We start from the raw sequence: 22562 nt of genomic DNA on the forward strand, positions 1-22562 counted from the left end.
CGTACTAATTGTAGATGAAGTTACAGAAAGAAGAATGGTAGGAAGTACCTAATTTCTAAGGCTGTGTCATTTTATAGAAGGATATTGAACTCCAAATTCAGTGGAAGCAAAATCTTAAGCTGTTTTACTCATACTTTGGTTAGTTAATTATTGGCATGAAGAGATACAGGTGATTAAACATTATAGCTAAAAATCATGTTGAAAGTTAAGATGTATTGTAGTGGCCATTTCTGGGAAAAGCTTTCATAAAGGTTATTGCAAAATGTGGTAGATTTTAAGATCTATAACTGCTCTAGTAGCCTACAAGTCAAATGCTTCTCAGGAAAATTGGTCTTGTTTATTTTCTGCAGTTAGTAAATTTAAAAACAACTGCAAACGTTATTAGTAGACAGAGCTGAGCCGGGTAGATTTAATTCCAGACTTCTGTAATCCCTGCTGCTACTACTGACATGAAGTTTTTCACATTTGTTACATTCTAAGTGTACACCTAAGTTTTTCAAACTTTACCAAAATAATTTTCATTAATCAAATTTTAAGATGCTCATAATAAGTTCTCATTTGCCCTGTTGTCAGACTATGTCTGTTTCTTCCAATGTGTTTTTAATACTTTGATCTAATTTTGGATGTACCCAAGTACATGTTTTCTTTCACTCTCTTATAAAATGGTTTTATTATTCTTATAGGAAATTTAGAGATTTCAACATTTGGTAATTGGTAATATAAGTATTTCACTTCTGTGTAGTTGTCAAATATAGAATAACTTGGGAACTTGGGTACGTGTAACAAATTCTAAGCTGCTTAGTTATTTCTCATGTAATGTTATATGAAATAGACTTCATAAATTGTTCTCTTGGTTGTCAAAACTCCAAGACACTTGTCTCCTTTATAATCTTTAGAATTTTATTTTAAAAGATTTAGACTATTTTCTTAAAGAAACCGAGGAGAAATTGCTGTAGCTTTCAAACTGCTATACATTGTAAAGTATAAGCTCAGGATAATGCACTGCAAATAAAATGTATGTTACTTTTAAGCCATAGCTTCCTATTGATAGTTCAGTCATGTCTCAGCCTTCAGGTTTTCTTCGTTGAATTGAAGGTTGCACCTGCCATACTGACATGTAACATGCTATGCTAAGGCAACCTTTCATATTTTAACACCTGCCCTCCCAAACCTGATGTTTGAGAAATGTCAAAAACCCTTGGTTTTGGACAGTTCTCTAATATGATGCCTAATCATATATAATAACAGAAAGAATATGGGTGGGCCTGTGTATTACTCAAGGTTTTCTAATTTAGAGGAATATTAAATGTGGGTCTAAACTCAGGCAAAATAGTCACTGATGCCCTGAGCAGTAGTATGCCAGGAGGAGCAAAACAGCTCCCTGATCTTTGTCTCACGCCACCAGCAGAAGGGTAGTCTTGGCTGTAAATGCTGCAGGAACCACCACCCACAAGAGAGGTGTGGAACTCTGATATGACAGCTACTACTTGAGGTCAGCCAGGTGCAGCAGGAGCAGTCGACATCACCTTTGTCCTGTTGTACAGCTGGAGTGAAAAGCCTGGCAATGAATGCTCTCTCTGTAGATCTCCATCCTATATATTCCATTTTTCTCATTTTTATATTTTGCTTTGTAGAAGGTGTCTAGCATATTGCTAGTTTTCATCTGAGGTGTAGCAAAACTAAATCTACCAAAAGTATTGTAAACCGTAAGCCAGGTATGAATACAAGCAGATTTTTTATACTGAGTAATGATAGTTAAAAGTGGCTTATCTGGCAAAATAGTCCTATTTTCTTACTGCACATTTAGGCAGTTTTTTTCTTTAAACACAAGATGGCACCATTGCTACTGAAATAGGTTCTTATTTCTTATTTACATTTGAATTATTGGGAGGTTTGGCACATTAATATATGGTTTGGAATGTTTTGGGGTATTTTTTGCATAGCACAGTAATTCACAATTTCCAGCAATGATATCCTTTTTCACAGTTCACGTATCCTCTCATCCTATTTATGAGGCATAGTTCAGCGTATGCTGAAAATTGTCTGACAAATTTATCTTGTCAACCTAATTCACACAGCTGGCCTTTCACTAAGAAACAAAAAGCTAAAACTGTGGATCAGTACTCAGAATCCAACACACTTGCCTGTACTTTTATTACCTGCTACATTATCTATTACCTAGTATCTTCTTATTTTTGTCAGTTTTCTCCAAATTATTAAAATTGTGCCAAATGTTTCTGTTTGAAAAGCCAAAAGTGACTACTCTGGTCTTCAATGACTAAGTTGATTAATCATTGCTGGTATTCACACATGGTAAAAGCTGTTAAAATCCAAAAATAACTCCAATTATTTTCCATGTACAAACTCTAGGGTTTGTTCAGTATCTCAACTCTTATGATTTAAATGTCTAACACAGAAAACAAGTCTTATAAGGAATGCCCATCTTGTAATTCACTATTCCAGATGAGAATGATCTCTTTGCAAGCTGATTTAAGTCCAAGCTGACAGCAAAAAGATGGGCTCCTGGTCACTAGTGCTGTTTTGTACCATGGTTTTCTGTTTGCATGTCTGAATTCTGATCTGAAACATGAGATAATCTTGCTCGGACACAACCCTTGGCAGAAACTCCAAATGAGTTTTGGCCTCAGCATTGAGCTAGGTATGTGCTAGTGCTAATGCAAGGAGGGTAGAAAACGTGCAGTCAGACTGCCCTTTTCAATTTCAACCTGCACTAAAATAAGTGACTAGCATTTCCATCTGAGAGTAAGTAATTTCAATTTAATTTGAACATACTTTTAACATTGACACATGCAGGAAATTAGAAGATTATTTCTGGAGTCCTATTTTCAAATTTTTATAATGTATGACAGGAATAAAACTGTTCAACTATTCAGATAACTAGCATTTGCAATATTGATGAGCATAATTGGTGATACAGTGAAGAATTACACTTTTTGAAGGAGTAGAAGTAACTTTAAATCACATGCTTTTCTTCAGGGTATGCAGAAAATGAAATGACTTCTATTAAAGTGATAATTAGAATGAGTTAACTCCATTTTTAACAGAGAAAAGCAGCAAGATTCAGGGTGCTTTATGAGTGGTATCCATTGCAGGGTACTTCTAGAATTATGAGGCTATTCTCAACATCTGCTTTAGCAAAAGAAGTATTATCCTTGCAAGATGGTGAATAATTAATTGCTATAGCAAAATTCAAACACGTGTGTGGGAAATAAATTCAGAGTGTAGTCCTAGTCTAGTAAGCTACATCAAAATAATTCCTTCTCCAGTAATTGTTGAAAGAAAGATGGAAGAGGGATGTATATGCTACTAGTTGAGTTGGTATGTTTATTATAGCAGCATTTTTAAGTATTTTACTGCAGTTTAAATGCACTGCAAGAATTCCCTTCCTATAAAAGGAATTTTTAAGTTAGGAATAAGTTCAAGTGCTGTTTATCATTTGAAAAGTATTATCAAAATTATCTATCTTTTTTTTTAATGGTGATGTTGCAAGTGTTTGTATGCTGCTGGTTTTGTGATCATTCTTCTAAGGTTGTGGGTTGCATCTCAAATTATTAGCTTTTTAAGTATTTGCATTACTGTTTTAGCGCCTCCGAGTTCATGTTTTTCTGTTTTAAATGTCTCCGGTTTGATCAGAAAGTAGTGCATAAGAAAGGGGGATTGTGTCTTAATTTTATGTAAACTTAAGTGCGCATCTTTGCAGTGGCCAAGAGTCTGTATTCTGTTCTCTCACCTGAGATAAAGCTTGGGGTTGAACCAAAGTCATCCAATCTATCAAGTTCTGCCTGAAGCCTGAGGAGAAATCAAGCTTAGCAAAAGTCATAAAATGATGTATTTAGGGATTTAGCTGTCTTCCATGTTTTACTTTGCACCCCTCACTTGTGGAAGTGAGGCTTTGCTTTAGTGGAAATCCTGTAAAGTACTGCGATTAATGTAATAAACAATTATATATTAAATATTGGGAAAGAAGCAAATAAAGGCCAGCAGAATTATGTTTATTCTTTTTTAAAAAAAAGATATACTTCACTTTTCAGCAAAGATGTCCAGGAAGCTAAGTTTGCCAACTGAGTTAAAGCCTGATTTAGGTAAGTTTACAGAGTTAATTTTATTTTTACTAAAACTCAATGCAAGTACGTTAGAGTCCTAAATTATGTAAGCTATCATGACTTTATGTTGCATTTATCTGAAGTATAGAACTAAAATTTTAATTCCACTCTTTTTGGGGACTCTCAGGCACAAAATGTCTTTGCCGTCATCTTAAGGTAAGCCTATAATTCCTGTATATGGCTTATCACACTTGGGTCAATTTTTAGGCATCTGTCACTCACTTTATCAGTAGTGCTGTAATAGCAAAAGCATGACAAGCAGACAACATAAGGAAAACTGCTGCCATCTGATACATTTTAAACTGAAAAATGAAATATTTTAACAGGGTATGTTGAGGTCCTCTAAACAAATAGTTGGCCGTAGTTTTATAAATTTTAATTGTCTTGTGACCACTCTCTCTGAATTAAAGGAACATACAGCTGTTTGGATGGATGACCAGTCTGAGAATTTAATTTTTCTTGAAAAAGCACAGTAACTTTTTATATAGGAAGCAGTTCAGTTTTGAAGTCTGTAATACTAAAGGTCATTGTGTTGCATAAGTAAAACAGCATACAAATGAGTAGATTATTTTTTAAAATACTTTGACAGCCAGCTTGTAGGTTACATCCAGCTCCCCTTGCCTTGTTCTCTAAAGAAGTGATGGGGAACAGCTGTAGACCTACAGCAGTAGATGCAGCTGCTTTCTGCCTGCCACAGCTCACTCCCCTTTTTGCAGCAGAACTGCTACCACAAGCCCAGCAGAAGACAGACCAGGATCAGACTGGCAGCTGCAGCACTGTGTGTGTGACAGCTGCTGCTGCTATTGACAAGGAAAAAGTCCATGACACTGGGATATTCTGAAACTGAGCTGGACCACCCTGATTTACAATTACAGCTTGCCCCACTCAGAGAAATGTGAAGTTGGAAGCAACCCTCAGAGATCCTTTAATCCATTGCTATGGCAAGGATACAGATGTTTGACAGTTAAACCTCTGATCTATTCATGGGCCTCCAGAAAATACAAGACAGTTTCAATGCTTTATAGTAATTAGACAAATTTTCTGTTATTTAATCAAACTTCCTTGCTTTCATATGAACTTTTTCTTGTCCTTTCTACAATGAACAGGGGTAACAAGTACTCCCTATCTTTGTTAGCCATTTTATGCTGTTGAAATCTGTCGTCATATCTCTAATTTCATTTTTGCAGATTTTTTTTTTTTTTGCAGAATTCAGCTCCTTCTTCTTTAGTTTATGTTGTCTGAACCTAGGATGGCTTCTTTTAATCTTCTCTGTAACTGGAATTTTTTCTTCTCTTTCTAAACTCAGTGCCCAGAACTAGAGGGATTTAACTGTGGCCTTTTTTGCACTAAAGAGCAGAAGAATTTGACTTCTCTTTTTGATATGTTTATATTCTTCCTTACTGTGTTTACTCATGGTTTAGGGGTAATTTTGGCACAAAGTGAATTTTGTCATACTTTGCAAGCTGGAACACATTTGTACTTAAATATTATCCAACTGTAATTCTGCTGTTTTACTCCCAATTCTTTGGTGGCAATAAGTACTCTGAAGTGTTATTTTTTCTAATGAAGACTGGAGAAAAGTGAATGTTGAAGTTTTTTCAGCATTTTCCAATCCTGAAAGAGTTGAAGCATTTTCTACATCACTTAGTATTTGCCGTTCTTTCTACTGAAATAATGGAAGGGGGTTTTTGTCACATCACTTCTGATATACTCATAAAATAGTGTGTACCTTCTGAATTGTAATAGCCTTTGACTGTTTTTATTTTTTCGTGTGTGTAAATATCTGCACTTAGGTGCCTCATTTTGTTCTGCATAAAATTCTTCAAGGTTTTCAGGTCTGTAAATAACTTCCTTAAGCAATCATAATCTTTTTTTTTATTATTTCTGTCTTTTCTCCTAGTGGGATAGCTTTTGCATAATATTCTTGAAAGACTGTTGCCTTGCTTGTTTGGGTTTTTTTGTTGCTTATGTGGCTCCATCTACTGTCTGTAGGAGACAGCTGAAATGCCTTTCTCCCAAATTCATTTTCCTATCATTTTCTCTCATTTCTTTCCATGGCTTCTTGAAATCTACTCTTCCATGATGTTGTTCTTTCAGATTACTTTTCTGTCTTTAGATCTTTAACCTACCCCTTTTCCTTTCTGAATACATTAAAGAAAGTCTAAAGTGTGTTTCTGTATTTATTCTCCACTTTCTAAAACAGAAGTTTCTTGAACATACCCTTGTCAGCATTATACCATTGCTTTTCAATGTTCTAATCCAGTGATAAAGATACTATTGCCACTATTCTTTGGTTTAGTTGCTCAAAAGAGCCTCATCTTTCCATCTTTCTGATGAAGTGGTGTGTAATGATTCATCACACTGTTGCACCTTCCTCTTCACCTGAACCTAATCCATTAACAAATCATTGACTTCTTTCTTGAGTTCAGGATAAATAAGATGCACTAAAACAGTTAAACTGTTTACCCTTAGTTCTCTCTTCAGAATGAATTGACCACTCTCAAAAATGCCCATATTATCTGGCAAGTTAATTTTTATTGGGTTTTTTTCCTGTCCATTCCAATGCTTTTGGAATTTGTACACACGTTCTTCAAATATTCAACCAGCTAGAACTCAGGAATGCACATTTAATGTTATGCCTATTGCAGTTACTGTATTATTATATTCAGACTGATTAATCCATGTTAAAGTTGAAAAAAATGCATTAAATTATTAAATATTCAAGCCTGAAAAAAAACCAAGTATCATAAGAGGTGGTGGTCATTAGAAGAATTATAAAACCAAATAATTGTTTTCATTGTTTTACTCTGGATTTAATTTTATTTAAATGGAAAAATGATGTTAATATCTGAGTGGTTGAGTTAATTTCTTTCTATAATCCATGTTTTACATTTGACAGCTAAAATTCAACAGGACAATAATTTTTTTGTATCCTTGTTGGAATGAGACAATTATATCCTGAGAAGATTCACTGTTTGTGTTAAGTAGATGTGTGTATTTAGTCACATGAAATCTCGTATATATGATTTCTAAATGCATGTTAGATGTTCTTAGTAGAAAGTTTTGCCATAATTTAATGAAACTAACATAGTATTACTTCCAAAAAATATGTGGTTGAATGTTACTCTTTAGCTCTTAGTCCTGCTTTAAAGATGCCAAATGTATACACCCTACACAAAGATCTAGACCAAGAACTTGATTTTTTTTATAAAGTCATTATATAAATTGCATCAAACTTTTACTGGTAAGAGCTGTCTTGTGCTAAAATTCTGCAATTATGAATTAAGAAAGTAAAGCAATGATTTTTGAATGCACAGATAAAGTCAGTGTATGCGGACGTATTAAGTGTTGCCACACCCACAGACAGCACACGGCTAGAATGGAGCAGCACATTTATTCATTTGAGCTTTTGTTAACATTAAAATTCGGTTTTTTGCTAAGCAGTGAGCAAGACATCCTGAAAAGTTTTAGAGCCATTACTGGCACTATGGTACAACATTCAAAGTGGAAATCGTCAGCTTTGCATACCAGTACCAGGTGGTATTTGGTAGCATTTGTTGTTTCTTTTACCGAAATTTTGGGGATCTGTAAATAGCCTGTTGGATCTCCTCCATACAGTTTCCTAAAGTGGACAATATTATTATGAGTCATTACAGGTTCCATGTTACCATGCTGTCTGGATGTCACTGAAGTTCCTAAAGTAAAATACTTGTTTCTTCATAAGATTAGTAAACCGTGTTCCATGGAAACCAGTATTTTTTAATCTGATCAATGAACTAATTGGCAGAGAGGTTTGTAATTCAATTTTTTTTAAGGAGTCCTGTTTAATGACTGTTTTTCTCTGGCCCTAGAGGACAGAAATATGCATAAAAATTGTTCATGATCGTTATCTAATGACAACCTCTGTAACAAAGATTTGCTCAGATACAGAGTTGAAAACTGGGCCAAAAGGAAACATGACTAAGGAAGAATACAGGGGTAGTAATCAACAGAATGGTAGTTAGTATACAGTTGATGCTAAAGAACACACAACAATATTGAATTCTCTTAATACCTGCATTTTGCCATTCTTTTTAATTAATACTGATTTATTTTCAGATGTCAAAGACAACTCTTTCAGTCGATCCCGGAGTTCTAGTGTAACTAGCATTGATAAAGAGTCACGCGAGGCAATTTCAGCTCTTCATTTTTGTGAGACTTTCACAAGAAAGGCTGATACATCACCTTCCCCATGCCTGTGGGTTGGGACCACGCTGGGCACAGTGCTTGTCATTGTACTGAACTTACCCCCAGGAGGAGAGCAAAGACTTCTTCAGCCAGTAATTGTTTCTCCTAGTGGTATGTACAAAGCAGACAGGCTAAAATATACTTTGATAAAGTATTGTTGTCCTTCTTCATATTTTTGTAAGAAATTTTTTTTTTCAATTATAGAGTAATTAAGAATATATATTCCATTGATCTAGCTCCTAAGATAACAGTCTAGACTGTTTAGTTTATTACCAGAGTTTTAAAGTTGGAAAAGTTGAAAATACAATCTCATAAAATATAAAAAATACCACTTTCGTGTATACTTGCTGAGAAAACCATGTTTGCAATTGTTAAACGGAGATAGCAGAAGAGACGAGTAATATCAAATGCTCAGTTTATTATTTTTTTTTTTGTCATGAGGTAAGAACCCTTCAGTTTTTCTTCATGAAGAGAATGGAATGCAAATTAAGGCTGTATATTGAACAACTAGCTTGAAATATTAGTGACAAAATATTCCCTTAGATTCCTGTAAAAAGTCTTGTATCTTTTCTGATACACAGCAAGTGATTTGGTTGAAATTATGTATTAGTGGTTTGTTGGATATGCTGTTAAGCATAGATTCAGCTTTCCTACTACCACTGTCTCATGAAAACATGCTGCTCTAGTCCATTTTGCTCACACAGGTCATATCATACATACAAATTGCTATGCTATTTGATTGTAATAATGATTAGAAGTGGTGTAATATCTAGACTATATATGTAATTTATGCCCAAATCAAGTAAGTATTGGTAGCAGTATTCAGATTTGGTAACATTTGATCATAAAGGCAAGGCTGCAGGCTAGACAGTAGGTTTCATCACTGGATCTGCAGCGTAATCCATTAAAGATATTGCCACATGCGTAGTATTTTTTTGTACTTAGCAAATGTTCATGTTGTTACTTATGTGTGAATATACTAAGGTAAATTAAGAAATCTATTAAAATCTGGTCTACAGATACAGTGATTTGAACAGTAAGGAAGGAAAACTTTCCTCTTTCATTTTATGCTAGAGAGATGGATTCAAGAGTGAACTGCAGGGGAGGAATAAGACACACATTGCTTGTTTCTGAACCAGTTGAAGGAAAAAGTGGTGCTCACCTTTGACTAATAACATTTACTGTTGATATTAAGCACACTCGTACTAATCAGGAGAGAGTGAAATCAGGTGCATTTGTGGCACTGAACTTGAATACAACTGTGTATGGCAGTCTGGTTCTCTTACTAAATGTATACATTTCCTGGGAAGTTAATGGAATAGAATACATACACCCTTGAAAACTGGTCTAAAATTTTCTTGAGTACCTATGTGCTTCCTTGGTTTTTAGATAAATGTACAAAGTTTTTGGTACATCTGTTTTGCTACAGAGGCAAGTCGAAGTTTTTGGTTTTTTTTCATTCTGCTAGCTTCTTAAAGGAATATTTTGTAACTTGAAAGGCAATTTAGGAGAACTGTTTCAGAAATGTGCTCAACTCCTTTTTCCTAGGAACCATCCTGAGGCTAAAAGGGGCAATCTTGAGAATGGCTTTTTTGGATACCACAGGATCTTTGGTCCCACCAGCACATGAACCCTGGAGAGAATACAATGTTCCTGAAGATAAAGATGAAAAAGAAAAAGCAAAAAAACGACGTCCTGTCTCAGTGTCCCCTTCTTCCTCTCAGGAAATCAGTGAAAACCAATATGCAGTGATATGTTCAGAAAAGCAAGCAAAAGTTATCTCACTGCCATCCCAGAACTGTACTTATAAGCAAAATATAACAGAGACTTCTTTTGTTCTTCGTGGAGACATAGTGTCATTGAGTAACAGTATCTGCCTTGCATGTTTCTGTGCCAATGGGCATATTATGACTTTTAGGTAAGACCTGTTTGATAGTAACTTAAACATAAAAAGAAGTAGTAGCCTTCTGCTACACAGAAAGGTTCCTTTTCCATTAGAAGATGAATTTAAAAAAAAAAATCTACATTCATTCAGGGTTAATGAATCTCTAACACTTGGGCCTGGATAATTTTGATTACACATTGCTATTAGTTATGCCTCTAACACATGAAAAAGTTTACCATTTTAGCTCAAGCTACCCTGGTTCAACACGTTGTTTCAAACGTGATATAGGTCCATGAGTTGAAGTTTGTCTAAAAGATGAATTTACTCCCTGATGGAGAAAACTGCCTTGAGTCAGAACTTTAGCTTGTACCTGACCACAACTCTATCGATTTTTGTGCGGCTGTTTGCATCACACTCATGCCTCAAGCTTACTGATGTTGTGTAGCTTGCTCATGTCTTGAAGGCCTTAAACTCGGGCTATAAAGGCAAGATTAACTGCTAGTAGTTGTACAGGAATTGCTATAGTTGTACAGGTTTAAGTTATGAGTTTAAACATGTAGTAGTAGTTTTTGAATATACTTACTTGTCACTTATGTAATTTTCATGAATTTTTTTTCTTAATGTTTCTAAATGCTATTTTATTCTGAGCAGCAGTGTATATACTTGTACCCTTGCACCTGCAATTTAGTCATGGCCTGATGCTAGGATGAATATGGAACATGGCATTTTAAAATTATGCCAGTAAAATTCCTAAAATGTTATTTTTAAGGTTGATAAAAGAAGCTCTCAGCTTGGGAAATACTTATTTATTAAGTTGTCATATATCAACTTTAGTTTTACTCCTACTACAGTTAAAAATAAGTTTTGATTGTAAGTCTATAACTCCATTGGTGTGTATCCCAACATATATTCTAAACATCTCCACAAGATACTGCTCACCTTGCAGGGCAAACACTGTTGTTTTTCCTCATTAAAACTAAACTTAGTAATGTTCAGGTACCATATATTGAAACAAATCCTGTCTTACTCAGGATTCATGTTGTTTTCTAATGAGCTCTTCATGGGTGCTAAATTATAAATACTGAATTGTTACATCGTGTGAGGAAGTTGGACTCCCAAGGATTAGCTCCGTTATGTAAGCATGAATTGCTATTGGGAAGTGGATTTAATATGAGGTTTGTGTAAAGCTGTCAGTATGATACAGCTATCATTGTATCATACTGAAGATGCCCAATACTTATCTACTGATATAAATTTAGATAGTACTTAGTAACAAATCTGTAACAAACTATGAAAATGCTATTATGGATGTCACACTTGTCCTACCTGATCTAATGGTTTTGTGTTTTGAAGCTGTAAGGATGTTTTATGCTTCCATTGATCTGAAGCAAGACACTTCCCTGTTATTAACTCTCTCTTAAGAATATTCTTATTTTAGATCCATGCATGGCAGAAGTGTCGTTTCTGGGTGATGTGTTACAAAAAAATATTGCTTTTTATTTCTCACTTTTAAAACTTGCCTCCAAAGCCAATCTCATTATTGTTCAAAAAAAACAAACCGAAACAAACCCCAAAACAAACAAACAAAGGCAACCCAACACTTACCGTTGTGGTTATTACATCTTTCTTTGGTTTTGACTTCACTTTGCTTCTTTTGCTACTTCATTTAGTTTCTAGAAATAATCTTATGCAGGTGGTGTCTGCAGCAGAAGCTGTTTAATATATTGTTGGGACATTTGCAGCTAACAGCTTGTGTAAGTTCTTTTACAAAAACTTCACAGAGGATGTTTTAGAGACAGCAGTTTATTTTGGCTTCTTCTTGTCAAGAAATCAGGTGTTCTGTCACTCACTCACATTTATTGTTACGTTGAGGGAGAGGAATGTTTGGTAGCATGAACATTGTTATAGCCCAAGTGTGCTGTGTCTGTTCTTCAGTAGATTGATGCAATAAGTACTGCAGTTACATGTGCAGAATCAAAAAGTACAAGGTAAGCAAACTTTGCTCTAAAAGAACTTTCTCTTAAGTATCTAGTCAGACAAAAAAGGTGGACATAATTAATTGGATTGTTTGAGGCTACTGAATTCTGTTTTCCTCTGACAGCACACCCTTGCATATTTCTAAGTGTTCTTGAGGAGAAATCTTTTAGACTTGTATTTTTAGTCAAGGAGAGAAGAGACAGGATGTTTCATTGTAAACTCTTGGTAAATGCTTACTGAAATACTTTGTAAGTAATTATTAAGTAATGTCTAATTCATTAAATAGCGAATTTGTAATTTACATGCTCAGAGTATCATTTAAATAATGCTTTTAAATGCATCTGTGATGCAGGTGCTTAGATTTCACTTTTGAGCTGCTACCTTGAAAAATCTCACGTTTTGAGATTCTGTAATTGCATTTGATGAAACCCTGTTTATGTGGTACTCATGCAGATGAAGAGAAATAATAATGTATTGCAGTGAGCCATTTGATCAATAATAGACATTTCTGCTATATTTAATGGAGTTTAAAATTCTTTTCCTTAAGTTTGCCAAGTTTAAGGCCATTGTTGGATGTATATTACCTGCCACTCACCAATATGCGGATAGCCAGAACATTCTGCTTCACCAATAATGGACAAGCACTCTATCTGGTCTCACCAACTGAAATACAGAGGCTCACCTACAGCCAAGAAACATGTGAAAATCTTCAGGTAATGAATTTTTTTTAAAAATATTTATTGGATATATTCTGAGATTCTTGGTTCTAGATTCATGCCTACAGTAATGAAGTTTGTCATAAAGCCAAGCACTTTGGCTTTTGTGCTTTGATTTTTTTTATTTTTTTTCTTCACTGTAGAGTCTGATTTAGGATGAATCACTTCTATCCTTAATTTTTTCTGTCCCATCCATGCTCTTGTACTTGAATCAGTTTCTTACTTAATTTCCTTTTGATCAATAGGAAATTTCCTTTTTTAACATGCAGTTAAAATTCCCTTGTTTGATTGATGCTAGTGGAGGTGGGTGCTGACACAAGAGGGGAATGCCAGCTCGGGATACTTGAAGGAAGCTATTACATTTCAGGGGTATTAACAGCTTGAAAAGATTCTTGGTCATGCTTCAGCTTGGTAGTTGTATAGAATAGTGAAATAGCAGAGATGCAAGCTATAAGTTCTACTTTGGTACTGCTGAATGGATATGCGTATCTGTAGATACAGTTTCCGTAGAACAAAATCAGGAGTCTCACCCAAGTTGTTGAGGGGCAAAACCAACTTTGAATGCATTTCTTTGCTTCTGAATTCCATGAACTATAAGCTTGCAGACATCAGAACGGAAGGTTTGATCAGATTTCTTACTGTGTTTTTATATTTCCTAAGTTGCCTTACAAAGGCAGATGTCCATTTAAGCATATTGATTTTGAAATGCAAATCAGTTAAATAAATCCTGAAAGTGAGAGCATTACATTAATTTTAGTAATGTATACCTTGTTATGTCCCTTCTTCATTGCAAAGGAAATGTTGGGTGAGCTCTTCACTCCTGTAGAAACACCAGAAGCACCAAACAGAGGGTTCTTTAAAGGCCTGTTTGGAGGTGGGGCACAGTCACTTGACAGAGAAGAACTGTGTAAGTTTTTATTCTTTGTTATTTTTCTGGTATTTCTACCCAAGGAAGGCAGTGATCCTTGATAAATGTATTACCTGTGTAAATAGAACATAACATTTGTAAAGAGGAAAGTAAAAAAGGCAGTGACAAATACTTTTTTTGTATCTTTTTTATGTTGTACACCTTACCAACAAGATCAGAAAAGCTTGCTTTTTTCACAGACTCTTTTACCTCATTTCTTCAGGAGCAGATTATAAGACAAGAAATGGAACAACTAATCTTATTTTTATTCATCTTTGTGAATTGTGTAGTACTGACCGTGGTGCTGTTTATGCTGGTAAACTGAAAGGGAATGTTTTTGGAGAATGCTGTTCTGGACAGTGGGGAAATTAAGACTCCACTCTAGTTCAGTTATTTTGCCAGATTTTACTCAGTTGATTTGTGCAGAGATGCCTTAGGAATTGCAAGGAAGGACAGAAGTGTTTGATAGTTTGATTCAGTCCTCTGTTTATAGGACAGTAAAATTCAGATTTGGCAAAATTTTCATTGCTTTATCATTTTCTCTTTTTTTTTTTTTATTACACCTTTCTTTTTTACTGTAGCATTCAGCACTTTAATATATTTAAAGAAAAAACCTTCTACTTATTCAGAGATTTGCTAGGTGCAGCACCATATTATGCAAGTTTATTTATAAGAACTGTTTCCTTATTAACATAAAACATATTTGTTTAAATGAACATGGTGCCCTGGCAATCCTTTCTCTTATCTTGGTTCTTTAGATCTCTACAATAAAAATTCGATTCAACTTCATTGCTTGTTCCTGTACATTTTTAACAGACATCAGATATTTAGAGGTCACTTTCTGTGTTAAAGATTTCTGTTTATATGTATAATACTTCAGAAGGTTGGTGAAATATTCTAGGAGAGAAGTTGGTGTGCACAAATTATAGTTTAATAATATGACTGGGACAGGGGAAAATACCTTATAACTTTAGAAGCTACCTCTTTACATAATTTCAAGTTTTGGCTTGGATCTTCACAAGGAAAATAATATTTAATGGAAGAAAAAAAAAGCATAATGAATTGTAGCCTGAAATTGAGTTTAATGACAATTCAAAAGATGTCTGAGAATGTCTCTAGAGTAACTGTATTTACCATGAGGGTCACAGCAATGTCTGTAATAAGTGAAATGAGTTCTCTTTTTTATTTATGGAAATTCACAGAAAGATGTTTATAGTGTTAGTAAATGTAAATCATTCTTAATAGAAGCATAAAATCAAATGAGAATCTTGAAGTACTGCATCAAAATATATTAACAATATTATTTTTCCTAGAGCTGAAAAAAAGAAAATATTTAAACTATATCTTAATGTTTGAAAAAAAACCCTCAAGTTTTTGTAGTGTAAACAATTCAGCATGAGATTAGCGCATCCATTAATGGTCTAGAATGAAGTAGGGGGCTGATGTCCCATTAGGAGCAAAGTCAATGTAGTCAGTGCCAGCACTGGAGTCTGGAGCTGTTCAGCTGAACAGCTCACCATTCATGGGTGTTTACTATAGGATGAGGTGGTTTGTTCTTACAGTCATTCTATATTTTTATGGTTTACATTGCTTTTTTTTTTTCAAGATTTTTACAATAGTTAGAGCATAGATACCTAATCTTCAGGTGTCTGCATCTAAAATTGAACTTCCATCAGAGCAAACTTCGGCTGGTGGAGTCATACTGGCTGACTTACACACCAGCAAAGCACTTCCAGAACCGACCACAGCTTGTATTTTCAAAATTATCCTGTTTTGTCTGTTGAACTCATAACATGTTTCATGTGAAATAAGCTACATTGTTAAAAAACACTTCACCAGCACAATTCTGTTGATGGCTGTGATGCTAGCACTGCTGAGCATTTTAATTTCACACTTGAGCTGCAAAGAGGTTACAGTTTTATAACCTGCCTGCAAACTTGGAAAAATCTCAGTTTTATTGAGTAGTAATATCTAATAACATTTTGTAGTGAGTGTTGCTCATAGTCACACCTACAATTAGGTGTTGGGTCTCCATGCAAAGAAATTACACCTCTGTATAAACTAGTTTCATTGATATTTATGTAATAATGATGGAAAACCTTACTATTCTGTTTTTGCTGTTTTGCAAACGCCTCCAGTTGGAGAATCAGCATCTGGGAAGGCATCAAGGAGTCTTGCCCAGCATATTCCAGGACCTGGAGGTATTGAAGGTGTCAAAGGAGCAGCATCTGGTGTAGTTGGTGAACTAGCACGAGCCCGGTTGGCATTAGATGAAAGAGGACAGAAACTAGGAGAACTGGAAGAAAAGACTGCAGCTATGCTTTACAGTGCTGATTCTTTCTCAAAACACGCTCATGAGGTAAGTATGTTAAACTGAACATGGATTGTCAAATAAATGCAAGTTCTGCAAGTATCTGAGTTCTGCAAAGGCATGTTAGAGGTATCTAAAGAGAATGCAGTATCATTGATAAAGGATACTTCCTTTTTATCTATCAATTGTTAGTCCTAATAATTAAGTACTAACGTGAACAGCTTTGTCTTGCGGCACATTGGTCTAGAGCATGCAGTCTGCTGGAGTGGCACGTAAGCTTCTAAAATTGTAACTCAATTCCCATTATTGAAAAAATTTTTGCTGAATTAATAAGAAGAGTAGAATTAATAAGAAGAGTAATGCTCTGTCAGATTCCCGCGGTCCTTAAGAAAGATCCAGTTGTACGCAAACCCCACGAATGCAAGTTAGTCTTTCTCCTCAGTAGCTACATAGAATGGCTGTTCTCATCCATTTTCATGTGAACTCCTGAACTCCTGTGCAAACGTCCTGTTCTCTCAAATATGCCTTTTTCTGAGACCAGATCACCAGCAATGCTGCTACCATTAAAAAAATTCATCATGCTAAACCCTCACTGTTCAGCAATGTTGTTGCTGTAGCTTTCAGAAGCCTTACTAGAATCCCTCTTTCTCATGCTGCTTTGTAATCATATAATTTGTGTCATTGTATGTTTTGGTACATTATAGAAACAGTAATTAGAAATTGTTTTTTGGTTTTTTTTAGATGATGTTGAAGTACAAAGACAAGAAGTGGTACCAATTCTGATGACGCTCATCAATTACATCTGTTTAATTTTGTCCTGATGAAAAAAAATCTTGTTTTTTCATTAATTTTGGCAGGACCACTGAAATTTAAAGGAGTATTCACCGTTGGATACTGTTGTTTCCTAGCACAAATGACACACTGTTTTACCTCAGTCATGGCTTTAACTGAGGAGCTTTATATCTAAGAAACACATACACAAAACAAACTTGAGTGTTTCTTAGCTGTTGGTTAGAAGAGAGGTGGAACTGAGAAAGTAACTAGAAGATGTGGAAAAGAAAGTAAAGGGAAAACATAGTGTGAGATGGGCAGGGGCAATGCAGGGTCAATCCTGTGTTAATATTTCATATGCCAAAAGTTTTTGTGCTATTGTAATTGCTGTCAGTGTTATACCCTCCTGTGAGGAGAGGCAATAAATCAGGGGTCCAAGAGCTGGAATCAAGTGGTTTGTCTTGCTGGACAGTACCTGACTTACACTTACCATCTCTAGGACTCACTGTATTTACCATTATCATTGAAGAAGAGTTGAAGTTTGCTGTCACTTCTTTCATCGGAGAAACTGGAAGCTTGGGAGATTCCTTGTTGAAAACTGTACACATAGTTGACCTGTGCATAGTCTTTTCTTGGACCCCTGATCTAGTATTCTTGTATTCACGTCATATTCTGTGAAGTGCAAAACAAAAGAAAACATAATTTTTGCATTAAAAAAGTCAAGTGAATAATATGACTGGAATGTGTCATGCTGGGAGTTTTCATTTGTGTTATGGCCGTGCAATGTGAAATGTGGTAACATCTTCATTGTGGTAAGAATACTTCAACTTCTGTTCAGTTAAATGCCATTCTTTTGCCAAAAAGTTATTGGTTAAGGTTGTGTAACATTTAGAAATGGCTGTGGGTTCCATTCATGCTGTGAGTTTTTATAAATGTTTAACAGAATGTGTCTTTACAGCCATTAATTAAAATAGCTGAGATAGTTTTGCTCATTGAGTTCTAGATGCCCCTTTAGTCCCTTTACTATGAAATCAGATAACCGTGGACTCAGGTTTTCAAACTTTTACATGCCATGGAGGTGCTGATGCATGAATAATGGCAAGCAAGCATCTAATATTTACCAATTGTCAGTATGTGGTTTAGCAAATCTCTAAGTTCTGCTAGTAGAGCTATTTTACAAGTACCTGTCTCAGCCCCACTCATCACTAAAGGCAGTTGGCCTGAAGTTTGGATTTAGTCTCTAAAGCAGTGTTGTCAATATAAACAGTGGTAAAGTGTGCACAGAAACTTTAGGAATTGGTGAAATAATTTCAGTTTGGGTGAGGTAAATAATACAGCTGAGCTAACTTGTTAATGGCTACTGCACTAAAGCTGATATCGTGGGAATGACCCAGGGCTCTTTTTGAGAAGATTTCTTAAAATAAATGCTTGCATTTCACAAATTTATTTAGACATTTTTCCTCTAAGTAGAAATAGTTACTGACTGGCTTTGTCTTATAAAAGGGAGTACTTAGAAACTGATAGGTCTGCATTGTCTGAAATTAATCATTTGAGTTTGCTTCTCCAAGCATTGTTTTGTTTGCTTTTTTCACAAATGTTTTGAATGTTCCCAAAGCAAAACCTTGGTTATATTTGTATTGTGATGTTGCAGGTACACAGATAAGGCAACCTTACAAAACACCTAAAGGATGCAAAATATTGAAGTTACTGATGGTTTTTAATTTCGCTTTTTAAATGAGAGGCCAATATGTTTGGGCTTTGTAGCACAAACTGATAAATTTTCCCGCTTTATAGTAGCATTTAATTTAAAAAGACAAGTGAATTCTTTTGCCAATATGAGGGCATGCCATAGCACATCCACTGTTCAAAGGACTTATGAGAACGTGACAATTTGAACAAGCAACACTGGTTTCTTGACGGCTCTCTCCCATACCTACTGAGGCAATGTTAACTCCAGTTGCTTAACTCAGCTTGCCATGCAATATTTGCCTCTGCATGTTAATTTATTTTTTAGTGTCTAATTAATGCATATTTAAATTAACACCATTTTGTTAAAAATCCAGGTAGAAGAAAACTAGATAAACTCATATCCATACCCTAGCTGACACTTGTTCCCTTCCTTATCTCAGCGTTTATAAATTGAGATGACTGATTATTATTTGACCAGGTGAAGATAAACTATATTTCAAGGCAATAGAATCCTTGAAATTAATCTGGCCAGGCTCCGGTTGAGAGGATGGTAAAATTACTCTTCAATAAATCATGGTATCATTCAATGGAAGATGACCTTGACGTGAAAGGAAATGTACTTAACTTTCTCATCAAGACACATTTGACAACCACCAGCAAGCAAAAAAATAAGAGGCAGTGAGAGACCATCTGCCAGTACAAGAAGAGTAGTGGCTTATTTGATATTATAGAATCTATCATAGTTGAATCTCTTTTGTTGGTTAAGTTCAGAGTATGCTTCTAGATATGAAGACTAATGAAATGATTGCTCATGAGATAAACACACAAATGGTTCCTGGTCAATAAAAGGGGCTATGTACAATTTTAGTCTAAAATGTTCCTTTTTCCTTCCCTGTGGAAGGAAGTTTATCATAGATACATCATTGCATCTTATTCTGCTATTGGTGGTGCACCTTTTGTACAGCAAAGTAAATTGAAATTCTTGTGGGGAAGCACCCCTGGTATTTTCACTAGCATTTTAGTTGTGTGAAACTTTTTCAGAGTGTCTGGAAAACTATAAAATACAATTGAGCTATTACTTTTTTTTTTTTTGGATGAAAGTAAGAAACTGCTGCTACCTATCTGTTTATATGTAGTGTGTCTCGTTAGGAACTGTCAATTGAAGAAGCTTTTCTTCACCTTAGTCCTGCCAAATTGTAACTTTTGAATCCTGGTATGTGTAAATATGCGTGTATTCGAAATCAGTCTGAAAGTGTTACACCACAGGCATCTCCAGTGATTTTGTTCTTCAGCAAACAGTCAGTTCTAAAATATAGTAATATATAGCTGTGTTCCTTGTCTGTCTTTATGCAAGGTTTTTGTGCCTGAGGTGGTACTTGCATGGCAGGTGATATTGGAAAGCTACATCCAAAGGAGAATTTTTGGAAGCAAGTTCATTTTCTTTTTTTTTCCCTTCTCTTTTCCTTTGGTTTTTCTGTTTCTTGGGGGGGAGGGGGGATCTGAGGGAAGGGGGGGTTGGGGAATTTTTGTTTGGCTTTTTTGGTTTGTTTTTTTTTTTCTTAATTAACAGCACTGATCTTACCTGAACTTTTAAACTTGAATTTTTCCTGCACTTTAATTCAATCATGGTATTTTATTCCTTAATTTTTTTTCTACATTTGTGCAGTTCAGGTTCATTATTTGTATATAAACACACATGTTCAATAAAGACTTTAAAACAGATTACTTTCAGGCACCTTTGCTAATCATGTGATTTATTTAGAATGTGTGTTTTCTTAGCAAAATATGTATATACAGTATAGAGTCTAATTAAAGGCACATATCCTGTGTCAGCATTCAGTTTATAAATTACTGCAACACTTTCACATTTATTACTAGATAATGCAAAAAAAAATCTGTTATATTTATACATACTGCTTAAGAATATACTTTTAGTTTTAAATAATTTTTATATGTACACTTCTACCTTTAATTTTAGAAAGACTTACGTTCAAGTTTTAAGTCAAAGTACTTAAAGTATGTATATTATCCATAGAAGTTGTTTTAAGCTTATGAATACATTCATATCTCATATCGAGATGATACAATTACTAAGCAATGAAAACAAATTGCCCGTTTTGCTTTGCAGAAAATAATTAGTTATTTTTACCTCCCATTTTGACATTCTTTAACAATTCCCTAAGTATGGAATGAAAAGATAGAAAACTAGCCTAATGTGAAAGTTTTCTCAATAGCTGCAGTCTGTGGCTGACTGCTGTTCTCTGTTGTGGTTTTTTCTGGTAAACACAAGAGACTTTTTTCAGCCCTATTTCTCAGACTTTTAAAAATCTCCAAAATTGAAGTGAGGTTTGTCCAATAAACATTTTCTTTGATTAATCTGTGTATCTTGATTATACATCAGCTCTTTACATGAAAATCTGGGTTGGGTTTTTTTGTGGATTAGGGGTTTTTTTGTAACCCACATATGTGTTGGAAAATTTAATGGCCTGTGGCTGAAGTGCCCTCTACTTTCTCGTCATGGTTTAACATCCCAGGGCAAGCATTGACTGCAGCCAAAGTCCAGTTCAGGAGTGAAGGAGTGCAGTGCCTTGCCTCCCTCCAAGTAGAAAGGTAGCTTGTCAGTTGAATCTTTGCTCATTCTAACCAATTTTCTGGATAATTTATGTGAATCTTTTTGGGTGGATGTTGATACCTTTGCTACTACCGCAAAATCTTCAAATACTTTGTAGACAGAGATTAATCGTGTTTGAGGGGAGGAAGTAAGTAAAACCGAATAAAAAAAAATGGGTAGTGTAGGTGAATCAGCTAAACCGATTTTACTTAAATTTTCATTGAAAAGCTAAATTAAACTGGGCCAATTTCTTCTTCTTAAGCCCATTAAAAAGATGTGCTATATATCTACTCTATTACTGTTTCAAGCCAGATGAGTGTGCTGCGTTTCTGGGTTCTTTTACATGTTATGAAGTTCAGGCTTAAAGAAGTGGGCATTCATCTTTAACAAGGGCTGGGGGGGAGAAGAGAAATGAGGCAGAAACAATGAACAATCAAATGAAAGGTGTCAATCAGTATTTCTTTAATATTTCCATGTGCGCCTAGAAATGTTTAAGCTAACCTACTGCTGTAGGTTACCTTTATACTTGTATTTCTTTTTGTTAGTATTTTTGTTAGTTACGTATTACCAGGCAAATAACTAGAAGTTAAACTGTTTCAGTTGAAAACATTTAAGGAGTTGTATGTGGATTACCACTACCATTCAGTAATAGGTGATGCAAAGGGAGAGGGGTGGGAACATGTTTTAAATATTCCCTTTTAAAACAGAATTGTAAATAAGCAGTACTGTGTTTATTTTAGACCTGAGCTCTGCTATCTGTAGTGGTTAGAACTAGGAAAACTTGCTGCTTTCTAGTTACGCTGCTGTTTCATTGTACCAGCACCATGGAGGAAAAAAAAAACAGCCATCCGTAAATTTTTCTAACGTTGCCCACTCATGGGTAAGCATGCTTGATGTGTAGCAGTTCTCGTTTATGTATATGTTAGTGTGTACATGTGTGCTTTCTTTTTCCTTTATGTTCATTGCAACTTATTCTTCAGTTAAGTCTTGCTGAGCCCCACTAGCTCTTCTGAGGATGATTACTGGAATATGCATTTTTAGGTAGGGTTGCAAATCCATCTGTCTACAAATATAGTTTCATATGAACTGCAAACTGTACTGTTACAAACACAACTATGTTAGATTGCATAGAGTTATTTTACTTACATGTACTTGGACTGAAATATGTCATCATAATGAAGTTAAAAAATTAAGTATGGAATATTTTTGTAAATAAAAATACCTGTGCAGCTGGTATTTTAAATTTAAAATGTATTATACATTAATGTTTCAGAAAAAAAAATGTTCATATATGTGTATATGAATGTGTCATTATGCTGAAGGGCTCTTGATTGGGCAAAATAA

At 35.0% G+C, this 22562-nt stretch overlaps 1 protein-coding gene across 1 annotated transcript in view; it reads left to right on the plus strand.

Annotated features, from left to right (window-relative positions):
• Positions 1 to 19937, plus strand: part of STXBP5 (syntaxin binding protein 5) — a 105231-nt gene extending 85294 nt beyond the window's left edge. The window contains exons 24-30 of the mRNA XM_018078057.2: positions 4053 to 4103; positions 8223 to 8462; positions 9900 to 10269; positions 12761 to 12926; positions 13725 to 13836; positions 15975 to 16195; positions 16889 to 19937. Coding sequence (XP_017933546.2) covers positions 4053 to 4103; positions 8223 to 8462; positions 9900 to 10269; positions 12761 to 12926; positions 13725 to 13836; positions 15975 to 16195; positions 16889 to 16930 — 1202 coding nt within the window. The 3' untranslated portion in view covers positions 16931 to 19937. The remainder of the gene's footprint in view (positions 1 to 4052; positions 4104 to 8222; positions 8463 to 9899; positions 10270 to 12760; positions 12927 to 13724; positions 13837 to 15974; positions 16196 to 16888) is intronic.
• Positions 19938 to 22562: the final 2625 nt, after the last annotated feature.

This window comes from Manacus vitellinus, unplaced genomic scaffold (genome assembly GCF_001715985.3).
Source record: "Manacus vitellinus isolate BGI_N305 unplaced genomic scaffold, ASM171598v3 scaffold_4_pilon, whole genome shotgun sequence".
Lineage (NCBI taxonomy): Eukaryota > Metazoa > Chordata > Aves > Passeriformes > Pipridae > Manacus > Manacus vitellinus.